The following is a 14,223-nucleotide window of genomic DNA, read 5'->3' as shown; positions in this document are numbered from 1 at the left end:
AGATAGATACTAGGAATTTTATTTATCACGGTATAACTCGCTATATTATATAGAAGTATATACTTCTACGTAATACCGTAGATATGTAGCTACGGTCAATTCTAATATTATCAAATAATTATATGAATTTCGAAGTTTTCATTTTGACAAAACGCTTCAAGTTTTTTTAACTGAGCCTCCTACTTCATCAGAAGTAAATGTACTAAATATATGTTAATAGTCTATTCTCTTATGAACATAATATACAATATTAGTTGGCGAATTGCACTAGTGATCTTTTTATACCATAACATAACAAGAGTTATAAAATGTACTTATTTATTCATTTTACAATAATAACTTTCTCATAAATCTATTCTAACAACCAATTCTAAACTAAAATATGATTACTTCTATAACATTTCTAAAATTTTATTTTTGTTGTTTTCTGTTTAGACGTCCGCGACGCTCAGGCAGAATTCGTTTCGTTGAGTAGACGCATACTTCGCGAGATGTCTGCCATCATATCAAAGTTGAAGAGTAGCGCTAGTAGCTCGCCACCGCCCGTTGAAACCAACCCGATATTGGAATATTTCGAAGTGGGCAAGGAGAGCAGCTGCGCTGGTCCTGGCCTCGTGTGGCGGGTCCATGACGCCCACAGGAAGAGCGACGGAAAGGTAGGTTTCCAGTTTAATAGTGAAAAATAAAGGTAAGTGATATATAATAAGTACATTTTTGATTTCAGATTATAGTCTAAAGAAACATGAGATTAATATTAAATACTATAATCGATTTAATTTAGAACAATAATTTGTATATAACTTTTATAGTTGAGTTGAACTATGAGTTGTATGACATTAGTTTACAATATTAATTAGACATTATTTATGGTGTCTTTTAAAGTTTTTTTTTATATATATATATAAGTAATATACATCCACGGGCTTTTGAACCCATTTCCTTTTTTATTTCTAAAACATGTAATTTTTTTAAATCAAGGTAGGCGTTACTCAGCAACATCATTGAGTTAGACTAGCTTAATGTCTCCAACATAGACGTGAGCCCACCGACCGGTTCTTATTCTAACGTATGATACAAGTTTTTTTTGTAACTATTCTATTATTTATTCTAGATGTATAAATTTATCTATGATTTTATTATTATTATTTTTTTGTTAAAGTTATTTTATATAATGATATCTTCCATTATCTAACGAACAACACATTTTCTTAATAATAATATACTTATATCTTACTTAATCTTACATTATTTACATGCGTAAACGTTTTCTTAAAAATATATATTTTCATATTATATCATATATCTTTATTGGTTTTTATCTTTTCATTTTAATTCTTGTTACTAAAGGTACCATATTATTGATAATTTTAGTTGTTGAACAAAGTACTGACTGACGGACAACCGAGTCTTAGTTTCGTATTTTATTACCATTCCGTTTTTACTTATAACATTCTAAAAATATATTGTATAATTATGTTGCCCAAACGAAAATTATATACAATTGACATATTATATACAGAAATATTTCGAATAGGCGTTGATTGACACACAACTAATTAACAGGAAATAGAGATAAATTCATTTAGCATCGTTATTTATTTTATTAGTGATTGACAAGAAACATTATAAAAACGAAACGATTTTGTAGCAATTAGATAAAATCACGTTTATAAAAATAAAAAATAAAAATAACTGTACACACAATTATTTACACTTGAGGTTTGTTGGTTTATATTTACACACTTGCTTAACAATGTATTTCAACCAATAATTTGAAACGATTTTAGAAAAACAACATTTATAAAAAAATGATAAAATTCATTAAATTTTACACACCAGTACACGCCCGGTTTCAACTTCATCTCGAGTCTTCTTTTAGTTCCATTCTTTATAATTACGTCGTAAATAAACACATTTCTTTGCGCTTATATTGCAAATATTTATTTTATATTTTATATTTAGTATCAGCATTGCGACCGTGCGAAGCCGGGGTGGGTCGCTAGTTTCTTATAAATTTGAATTTGATAAACTAAGTGTCAAGCAATGTCAAAATTACGTTAAAGTAAAATTGATTTATTGATTTATTGAATTTATTTATTGAAAAATTGATTAATAGTAATTTAATACACTTATGATGTCCAAATTTGTACACTTTGTTAGATATATAAAATTCCTATGTTTCCTTAACGTGTATGAGTTTTATAATAAAATTTATGGTCTTAAGGCCGCGGCCTTTTAACCTAAAATATTTTGTTATAAATAAGAATTTTCCTATAAATATGAACAGCCGAACCAGGATTAGTCAAAAGCTCTTAATAACGTTCCTTCATTATTATTTTTTTCCTACTTCGTAAAACCATCATAAAGTCGGGGGACTCCTCCCAAGGCTTGGAAAAAAGAATATTAATATACGAATTTTTATACAACGTTTAGTTTCAATTTTTTTTTTCTTTTTACTTTTTTTAATACGATTACTATCACTACGAGTCACTCCGGCGGATTCTCTTAATGCTTAAAATACGTTATTGTACATCTCTGGAATGATTTCTCTATGTTTCGAGTATATACAAATACAGCTGCAGCAATCATAAAGCAGTCGGGAAGTTGATCAGTGTCAAACACTCGTGACATTCCGTCCGGTATACGTTTATTTACTCTTCGCTTCTCCTTTCCCAATAAAACAGAAAAGATTGTTTGTTTTTTTGTTTAAACAATTTATTTTACAGACTATTTTACAGAGTATTTTATTTTATTAAAAAAAATTCGTTAGCACAATACAACGGTATAAGTCGCTGAAAAAAATGCTTTGTTTTTTAATCTGTTAAAATGAAAAAAAAGAACAAAAAACCATCAAATCCAGTTATTTCACGTTGACGAAGTGAATGTATTTGATAAGCAGCTAAGCCTTTTCAATTTTGAAACTATCGTACTCAATTTCTTTCAACTCCATTAAAACAATTATTTCGTTTTTGAAACAAAGGATTTATCTAGAAAGCAACATGACGACATATACCTATACCAATTAAATTAGTTATGTGATGTTGTATTGACTAGTCCGTTAGCGCAGTTTGTAGTGATCCTGCTTTCTGCTCCGGGGGTTGTGGGTTCGATTCCCACTCCGAGCCTGGGTGTAATATATATATACGAGTATATGTATTATTTGTATGTATGTTTATATAAAAACATATATATGTAGCTATACCAGTCGGTTGTTACCTATAACATAAGAATTAAGTTGCTTACCGTAGGAACAGACGACCGTGTGTGTATGTTGTAGATATTTGTAATTTGTTTAAAAAAAATAGTAATAATCGCAGTATAAACACGAGAGCGAATAACATAATTGTAACTCTAAGTTTCCGACTGCGCAAAGTAAACGTCTCTTTATATATATGTTGCAGTCAAAACTCTTAACCAGTCAAAAGCACTATTGACTAGCAAAATCAGTCAGAAGTACTTTTGACCGTTTGCTTTAGTCAATAATACTTTTGACTAAAATAACAGTTAAAAGTACTTTTGCCCAATGGAGCTGGTTAAAAGTACTTTTGACTAAATGATTCCGTCAAAAGTGGTTTTGACTGGTTGTATCAGTCAAAACTCTTAAAATAATAATAATATTATAAAGTTATATATTAAAAAGTTAAGGTGGTCGATAAAAATAACGACAAACGCACATATAAACTTTTATATTAGATACTCATTATTAGTGGAGAACGTGCTGATATTAGAACAAAAATGAGTGACTACGAAAAGAAAGAAGGCTTTTTGCAAATAATTTTAGCGATGGAAGATATGAAAGATAGTCATTTCAATGTAATGACAAAAGAAAAATTTAAAAAGTTTGCAATGGATGTGGAAGACGCGAAATTTAATGAAAAGGAAACACCATTACAGTACAGTAGACTACAACGCATGTGGTATAAAAAAATTAGTTACAAACACAGAACCTGTCAAATATTTTTGCCGGCTGAGGAAATCTACGACATTATTGATGCTGCTCATATTTCTATAGGGCATGGTGGTCGCGATAGACTTAAGAATGAAACGGCAAAAAAGTACGCTAATGTTACAAAAGAAATCATTAATATATATTTATCAATGTGCGAAGTATGCCAAAGGAAGAAAAGCAAGAAAAGGATGGGTCAAGTTTAGAAACCGATCCTGCACACTGAAATGAACAACCGCTGCCAAGTCGATCTGATTGACATGCAGTCGCAAGAAGATCGTGGGCATAAATTTATTATGGTAATCCTGATGGATTATTTGACTAAATTTATTCACATGTAACGAGTTAATAGTGCTTTTGACTGACGCTTTTTTGCAGTTAAAAATACTTTTGACGGAGAGCGTCAGTCAAAAGTATTTTTAACCGCGAATTTGCAGTCAAAAGTACTAATAACCAATAATTTTCAGTCAAAACCACTTTTGACCAACTTGTCCAGTCAAAAGTACTTTTGACTGATTTCGCTAGTCAATAGTACTTTTGACTGGTTAAGAGTTCTGACTGCAACATATATATTGTTATTATAAGTGCTCGTACATACAATTCCTTTTAATAAATAGGTATATTAATATTTTTTTATTAATATATATCTATAATGCAAAAGCTTTTAAACGTAATAGCAATTTTAAGAAATATTTATTGTTTCCCTTTATTTTAGTAAAACAATATTTCATAAAAATAAGCTTTTGGATAAACTGTTGGCGCTTAAAAGCCGGCGGTCGAGCGTTAGATACCTGCTGGGGATAGATACGGTACTAAGAATTTAGCCACTCCCTCTCTTCCCGTGGGTGTCGTAGAGGTGACTAAGGGATAACACAGTTCCGCTACCACCTTGGAACTTATAAAGCCGACCGATGGCGGTATAACCATCCAACTGCTGGCTTTGCAATACACAGGTCGAAGACGGGCAGCAGCGTCTTCGGTGCGACAAAGCCAGCCCTGCGGTCACCAACCCTCATGCCCAGCGTGGTGACTATGGGCAAAACACATGAGTTCACGCTATTTTTGGCGTAAACTTGTGGAGGCCTATGTCCAGCAGTGGACTGTGATAGGCTGTAATGATGGGGATAGATATTTATAATTGTATAAATATTTGTATCTGGTCTAGGTATTATGTCCTCCTCGGTACCGCCATACTTTCGACAACACGTGAAGTTATCGTTATTATCTTACGGCTAGTTTCAATATTTTGTCTATCTCTGATTTTGCCTACTAGCGGTGATTTATGACACAATTTGTATAGAGCTTACGTCAAAACTATATATAGTAAGAGATAGATGCAATATGGAAACTGGCCGTTAGACATCTGACAGCGATGTAACAACACGAGATCACAAAATTAAACGTAAAATATAAGTAGCGTGGCATGATCGAGATATAGGCTATCGATCAATCTGTCAGATTTGTTTGATGGTGAGAATTTTTGAAGGCTCAGCGAATTGTGTTTTTTTTCCATACCTTACATTAAAACGTCACTTTTACTCTACAATCTTTTACACTACATTTTTATTATTATCATTAAAATATCGCTCGGCGAAACCTTTTATATTAGTAAGAAGAAACACTAAAGCTTAATGCGCTTTTCCATTGTCGATTGATCTCACAATGTTTTGAGCGAGAAGTAAATTTTCAAACGGATTTGGACGGATTAGTACTTAAATATTCAGGGGCCCATAGCTTGGCTGTAATTTGCAACCACACTCTTCCGATCCACACATTTAAATGTGTATGTAAATTTTCGATGTGTATGTATATATTCTAAGATATATTCAAAAGCATATATATTCTAGGACTAGCTGCCCGGATGTCTATCGTGTGTATTCGTTCTGTCGAAAGTTAATGGTAAAAATTTCATTTTGTTTTAATTTTTTTTAATAGTATTAAAACCTTCCGTGCCTTAAGGAATATACGAAAAAATAAATTATTATATTCATTTTTATTTATATAGATATGTAAGGACCTTTTTCTGTGTCGAAATCAATAGCATGCTTTAGCATCATCGACATTAGACACATCGAATATTAATTGAGCGATGAATATTACAACCTCGATAAACTTTAAGGTATCTTAGGTATTTTATAATTAATCCTTAAAGTAAGACTTCTGATTTTAATACCGATCACTGTGAAAATTAATATTCCACGATGGTCAAGGACAATTCTTTTCTACGTAGAGTTCTATAATTATTAATTTAATGACGGTGCCATGAACGATGATCTCGCAAAACGATTTTGTAAGTTTATCTTTCTCATAAAATTACAAAGATATGAAGAATTTAAAGATTTGCATTGCTATGAGGCGCTTGACATTCCAATCAGCTCATGACTATGACGGATGCTAATTTGTTCGAAATGCCGAGAAAACATAAAACTCATAGTTAATAAATGTAGAACATTGGCTGTGTTCTAGCATTTTGACTTGTATAATATCCGAACCTGTTTAAATGTCGGGATATAAAGTGATGTGTGTTATTCTTGATCTTCACCTATTACGTATTAAGCATCATTTCATATACATACCTACAGCCGTATATTAATTACGTTAAACCTCCATAACATCTGCTGATGTCATGAAATTTATATTGAGGCGAATTCTTCACACATATCGCGTGGAATAAAAGATGAACTACGAATATAAAGTTTATTTCTTATTGAGATGCCTTCACGGAATCAAGATGCGCTTATTTCCGTTAATACGTTAAATATGACCAACACTAATAAAATTTCGGAAAAAGCTATATATACTCGTACCTACAGATTTTAATAATTCTGTCGGAATTATTTTTATATCATAAATGATAGAATTACATTATTTGGTATAATATCGTCATTGATTTTATTATATATATGTATATAAAATCGATTATTATTTATCTAGGATCGACAATCAGGTCAGGATCGCGGGAAGCCGCTGGATACGTGCTGCGCAGGACCGATCGTCGTGGAAACCATTAGGGGTGGGCGGCAACTAGCAGTGGGCGTCCGTGAGCTGATATGATGATGATATTATAAAATCGTTGAGTCATTCACTCATCAAAAAATTTAAAAAATCGCTAAACGGATTCAGATGAAATTAAACAGGAAGATAGCTCATAGTTAGTAGACATCTGCTAAGAAAGAATTTTGCGATAGGGGCCGCATTATAAGTTCGAGCGTAAGCTCACGCGTTTGTATGAAAGTCCTTCATTTTTTGCGCTTCATTTTTAGCGCAAGCTTGAAATTTGACAGAAAGATAATTACTACGCGTCTTTTAAGAATGGATTTCGTGACTACGGCCGCATTAAAGAGGTCTAAAGGCACAAATTTAACAAAAGTCTCGTTTTTTAGCTATGAACTTCAAAATTACCATAGAGGTAAGATTGAATGTTATAATAGAACCGGATTAGAGGTTTAAGAGTTCGTGCAATTTTGTATGAAAATTCTTCATTTTTTGTGCTTCTTGTTTGAAATTTGATAGAAAGATTGTTGAGATAGGTAATAGTTAGTGGTCGTCTTCTAAGAATGGATTTCGTGACTAGGACCGATTTAAGAAGTGTAAAAACTCTCTTTCAAAAGATTTTACAAGTCTTTAATTTTTGTGGTTGATAGTAAGTAGACGTCCATTAAGAAGGGATTTCGCGACAAAGCCGCACTAAATTGGTCTAAAAGCTCTCGAAAAATTGTATAACAATAAACTTGAAAATTGACAAATAAGTACTTTATAATTAGTAAACTAAGAACTGACTTTACGACAGAGACGCATTAAGGAGCTCTCGAAAGATTTTATAAAAGTCGATAATTTTTTTTTAAGTCAGAATTTGTAAAGAACGTACTCGTATATATATAAGAACGGATTTTGTAACATTATCGGATTAAAATGGTATAAGAACTCTCGCAAATTTTCATGAAACCTTTTTGTATCAATTCTTTAATCTTTATAAATAATCCTGTCTTAACGTGATTTTTACGTCTTGATATGTTTTAAACGTTTTCCTGTCATATAGAAAGTATAAATTTTAGAAGCATGAATTTTACTTTTTGATTCCATATAACATAAATATGAATTTCATTATTTACGGAAATTCTGTTCTTAAAAATATGAGGATAGGTGAATAGGATTAATTCTTATTACTTATTACTGAAATATACGACACAGAGAAAATCCTATTAAGCGCCGTTGAGTGTGAAGCATTTATTTAAAAAAAAAAAGATATTTATTTAAAATTAACTTAAACATGGCTCGAGAAAACCTAAGGAAAGACTATTATTTGCAGTGCTCCATGAAACGTTTTCGAGAGCAAGCTCTGCGAGCAGACTGGTAGTTCTAGCGCCCGAAAGGTGAACCATGAATATGGTATACAAAGGTCCTAAATTGTTGTAATATAATGATTATACGCGACATTAGCCCCTTTTCATAAATATTATCGATTTCATCTCGGTACTTTTGATCCTTTCAACGAGCAATTCTCGTATATACACTCACCCCCCCCCCCCCTATATATATAAAATAAATCTCAGAGATGGCTCCAACGATTTTCATAAAATTTAGTATGATTTCGGGGGCGATAAATCGATCTAGCTAGGATTAATTTTAATAAAATATTAGAATACGAAAGTAAATTTCGCCACCATCTCAACCAGTATAAGACTATAATAGCTAAGGTGGAAAATCGGGTGGGACCGAAACCAGAAAACCCCGGTTCCAGTCCAGATCTCTCCAGTCTGTTTATGTTAATTTTTCCCTTTTTTCAAGTTCTTTCTTTTTTGAGAAAAACTTATATTGGGAGCTCTTTGTCAACACATCTAATTTTTATCTAAGTAAATTAAAAAAAAAAACACGAAAAAAAATGTACTGGTTTCGGAGATGTGGCATTTTCCGAAATTATTTTGCTTAAAATAAAATTTTCTATTTCTTTAACTTGTTATCATAATAGAAAAAATACTTTTGTTTTTTATCAAACATTTTCATAGAAAATGCTTCATTTACTTGGAATGACTAAAAAGCATTAAGTATTCAAGGGCGTTTAAAAGCGGTGTAACAGATAACGTTGAAGTTAGGTACTTTTAAATTTATACAGTGACTGCAAAAGAAGGTTTTTGATAATTTAATTTTGTTTTATGTGTAATTGCTCTCGGAGTGAATCACCAATACACAGCCATAAAAACTGAATAGATATTGGTTAATATTATTTTAGTTTAATATTTTATGAGTTATAATATTTTTTTAATTCTTTAAATAGGCTAAATTCACATCTCATACCCATAGCATTATTTTTTATCTATGTATATAAATTATAACAATATTTTTATTTTAATTTTATATGTCTCATCTTACGACTAAATAAATCAATGTTAAAAATATGCTATCTTGAAATGTTGTAAAAAAATTGTAGAGGTTACCTATATTAGTTCTTCATATAATGACCCATTTGAAAGACATATATTTTAACATTATTTATTTTGTGACCGTTCACTAGGTTAATATAAATTGAAATTATTTATAATAAATTGAAAAAACTTACAAAAATATTTTTTGTACATTTGTTATCATTTGAACTGGAAAATTTTCGATTCGTATCAGCTCGTGTTTCTCCATGTGGAAGAAGAATTGAAGCTTAATACTAACTTAATATAACCACGCTGCTATACTGTGATTGGCGGATACATTCCCTACTATGGATATGGGGATACTGTATATCGAAAAGAGTCTATAAAAGTCTCCAACAATGTTTTGTACAGTATGTTCTTATGAACAAAAATAAAAATACCCACATATGCAAAAAGCTTCGAAAGCAGCAACCACAATTACATATTATATCAATTATTAATATCAGGTCTGAAAGTTTAAACATCCCGTTCAATCACTGAGCAATAAATTTCTCTTAAATGTATGCTTAGAAAGAGCTAAAAGTCCCAAGTGTCTAGACTTTCTTTTGATATTTTCACATAATTTTATAAATAAATTATACACTTTATTTACGCTTATCGAAATTTATAACCCTTGTGGTTTTTATTCACAAGTAACTTTTGAAGTAAATCTCCAATTAAATACTTTATCAAGTTAATACAAATATTACCTGAAGCTTAAATATGTATTGCATTAATCTCTTTTTATTGCACAGGCACGTTAAGTAAAATTTATTTTATTCTTGTTTTACAATTTTAAGAGTAACAGGGCTATATTTACGCTTATAGGCACTTTATTTACGCTTATCGAAATTTATAACCCTTGTGGTTTTTATTCACAAGTAACTTTTGAAGTAAATCTCCAATTAAATACTTTATCAAATTAATACAAATATTACCTGAAGCTTAAATATGTATTGCATTAATCTCTTTTTATTGCACAGGCACGTTAAGTAAAATTTATTTTATTCTTGTTTTACAATTTTAAGAGTAACAGGGCTATATTTCATATACATTCTTACTAAAGAATTTTTTCGTATGATTCCTTTGGCCTGAACTTTGCTATTTTATATAATATTATACAATAATTATCAAACTTCGTTAAAAAATTTACAAGAAAATATTAATCTTTAAGTTTATGATGTAATTAATATATACAGATATCATGTCTCAATATTAAATTTTCTACTTTGATCTAGGTTATCTGAAGAAATAATATTTCAACTTAAATAATATTTCTCTTCTACCACATTTATTTCATACTAGCTGTGCCCGCGACATAGTGTGCGTGGAATTAAAAAAATATTGTTCAGTTCGCAGAGTTACAAAATAAATAAATTTCAAAAATAAAAGCATCTTAAGTTACTCCTTATTACATCAGCTATCTGCCAGTGGAAGGGCCCATCAAAATCGGTCCAGCCGTTTCAGAGATTAGCCAGAACAGTCAGACAGACAAAAATTGTAAAATATGTAATTTGGGTATATGTACCGTGTATATATGCATTAAGTAAAAAGTTATTTTAATAATATACACAGACACTCCTAATTCATTTATTTGTATAGATATAGATAACGCTTAAATACATATATCAAAGTCAAAAATTTATAATCATGGTAATATCTCAAAAACCTTTGCCATTCAATATTAACGGTATCAAAGTCTGAGTAACTGAAGCTCGTCAAATTATAAATAGAATGTCAGTGACTCGCAAAAGTAATACAGCTGTGAAAATGCTCAGTGAATTTGACTAAGATCGTCCGGTAAGAAACTCGATCATTCAAACATAGGATATACAACTAATCTGTATATTAATACGTGAACCAAAATTTTTTACGAATATTGCACGGACGGAGGAGTATGAAATTAAGCATACTTTTAGATTATATAGAGAAGGAGTGCAGAATCCTAATATATATTTTTTAATTATGCATAAAAAGTACATCACATCAATATAAATATAATTACACACACTACCATGTATTTGATATATACACTCATATAAACTATATTGTTTATCGTTAAAGTCTGTGGTTAAATTATGGTCAAATTTCGACCACTGGACGACCACTAGGTTGTATAGTTAAAAAAATACACTAACAGTCTATTTAACCTCCTGCTACAAAAGTCTATTTGTAACTAATGCAGAATAAATTCCGGCCGGTGAACCAGGCCCAAAATTTAATAATGCACTTTCATTATAGTACGCTTACTTCCTATCTAATAAATATGCACTCACCATAACGAGCTTTGACATTTAAATTATAGTTTACGGATCGATACTCACATCAACTATCTTATATTCGAATATTCGATACATTATGTATAGTACCTGGGTGACCGAGGTTAGCTCGGTATTTGCAGTTAATCGTATTTCATGGAAATCATTATTTGTAAAATATGAATAATATTTTTTTACCGACAATGATAAAAAACATAAATAAATATAAAAAATCAAAAATAAAAAATAATTAAAAAATAATAATGATAAAATATGAATAATATTTTTCGATTTTACCGACATAATAATAAAAAATAAGAACTGCCTATTTAAATAAAAAAATAACGAGTGCAATTAGAAAAAAAAGAAAACATAATTGATCAGGGGCATGGGGATTTGAACCATGATCTTCTTGGTTGATCCCGACCGGCCGAATTCCCACCGAGCTATTGCAACTGACTTGACAGACGCCAAATTTACCTTCGTATTCTAACGATATTTTTTCACTCCCTAAAAACATAGATAAAACGACGTTTTCTAAAAATGAATTCTAGCTAGATGGATTTATCTCCCCCGAAACCTCCTATGAAATTTTATGAAAATCGTTAGAGACGTTGCCGAGATTCAGATTATATATATATATATATACAAGAATTGCTTTAAATAATGATCATAAAATAAAAATTTCGTATCTCTGCACATTTCAATATTTTTAACAAAATATGAAAGAAAAAATAATAATCATCTATGCATCGAATACTTTTTCGAAATTTCAATATTAATGTTTATCAAATAACTGTTAAATAATTATTTAAAATATTATTATTTATTAATCTTTTATTACGTAACATTGTTATTCTATCAATGTTTGTGTAATTTCAGAGGTGCGAAATATACCCGAAGAGAGAGAATAAACATCTTAGACATCTAATTACTTTAAATAAAAAATTAAAAAACCTAATGTGTTATTACGTAACTTATATCACTATAATAAATTTGCTCTACTATCGGGAGTACTTTAATCTAAAGTCTAAGTAATATTACCCCACGAATTGTAGAAGCTAAGTAATATAGAGTACGAGAATATTAAGCTCCTGATACCGCAGTTGATGTCTGGTAATATTTTTTATTATTTTACAAAGATGAGTTAATATTAATATTCTTTCTCAATTTCTTCCTGCAATTTCCGACCAAGTAATATCGTTGCCGGTGTACTTATTTCGAATTATTTCTAGAACGTTCGTAATTATTGCATTTTTATCAGTTCTTTTCTTCTATATTTTTAAAAACTATCGATGACAGAGTGGGTCTGAAAATCGGCCAACATCTATTTTTCATACTCCTAAATAAGGGTGACCCACCACTAAATATATTTGACCGTTTTTTATTATTTTTTTATAATATTATTTAGAATTGAAAAACACATACAATATTTAAATTTTCACCCTTTTACCACCAACCCCTATTTTTAATAGCGTTTAGCGGCTAAACAACGTTAGCCGGGCTAGCTAGTAATACATGTATATTATGATCAAGTATAGTGAATATATTCTGTATATTTAAGCTAACGGTTTGTTATGCTGTAAAAAAGGCGAACAAGCTTACGGCTAACATAATAGTAAGCGGATACCGTAGCCTATGAAAGCTTGCAAAACTAGGAAATTTCGAAGCATTGCAAACGCTCACAAACCATTGCCGATCCCCGATACTACCACCAGGAGCTTTGGCCTTTTCACTCGCCACAGCAACATAACACCGCTTGACAGCAGTATTATTCAATCTGATCTTAATGTGATTAAAGCACTTTTGAGCAAAATATTTACTACTTTAATATAAAAATATAACCATTATCTTATCAATCTCGAATATATTTAAAAATCTTTTAAAAATAACATTTCAGTTAAACCGTTTGAATAAATACCACTACTTTACGAGACACGGAGCAGGTGCAGGAAAGGATTGTTTGAATTTTTTTTGTTTTATGTTGCACCTGGACTACTTTAGTTAGATAAACGATAGCAGTATATTTTCATAGTATTATTTTGTTTAACCAAAGAAATATAATTGTAATCGTAATAAGTTGTTAATTTATTTTTCTTAGTATAGTATAAAAGATATTGTCGATTATTAAGAGGGTTAATAAAAAAAAATTGTTTACAATTATTCTATAGATATTACATTCTTTCAACCAATTCTAAAAATATATTTTATTCTCATAGGTCTGAAACTAGTTCAAACGTACTTATTGCTTGAATTATCTATTTCTTAATTTTATATAGTAAATTAAAAAATCCTGCGGTGAAAAAATTATGTGGTGTCGTGGAACACCAGGTAGGAACGAAGTTCCTTCGGATAGTATAGATGCAACAATTTGAAAAAAAAATTGTTTTCAATTTTATATATATTTTCTACTTCTTGATTTTTTTTTTAATTTTGTTGGTTGGTTTTTAATTAAGTACATAAAAGTATTAAGGAAATTTAGTATTTTAGAAAATAACAAATACCGTAAAATAAAATAAATCAAACAAAAAATAATAATAATTCAAACTATTAAGTGAAATAAAAAAACATGTGTCTTTATTTATTTTTATCGACAGTATATATAAATAGAGTACAT

General features: G+C 30.2%; 1 protein-coding gene across 1 annotated transcript in view; it reads left to right on the top strand.

The window, feature by feature from the left end:
* The first annotated feature begins 491 nt into the window (after positions 1 to 491).
* Positions 492 to 14,223, top strand: part of LOC123668994 (SCY1-like protein 2) — a 130,250-nt gene continuing 116,518 nt past the window's right edge. Inside the window, exon 1 of the mRNA XM_045602674.1 lies at positions 492 to 656. Within this exon, the coding sequence (XP_045458630.1) occupies positions 492 to 656 (165 nt within the window). The remainder of the gene's footprint in view (positions 657 to 14,223) is intronic.

This window comes from Melitaea cinxia, chromosome Z, assembly GCF_905220565.1.
Source record: "Melitaea cinxia chromosome Z, ilMelCinx1.1, whole genome shotgun sequence".
Classification (NCBI taxonomy): domain Eukaryota; kingdom Metazoa; phylum Arthropoda; class Insecta; order Lepidoptera; family Nymphalidae; genus Melitaea; species Melitaea cinxia.
Note: the sequence above shows the minus strand (reverse complement) of the source record. Positions and strands in the feature narration are given on the sequence as shown.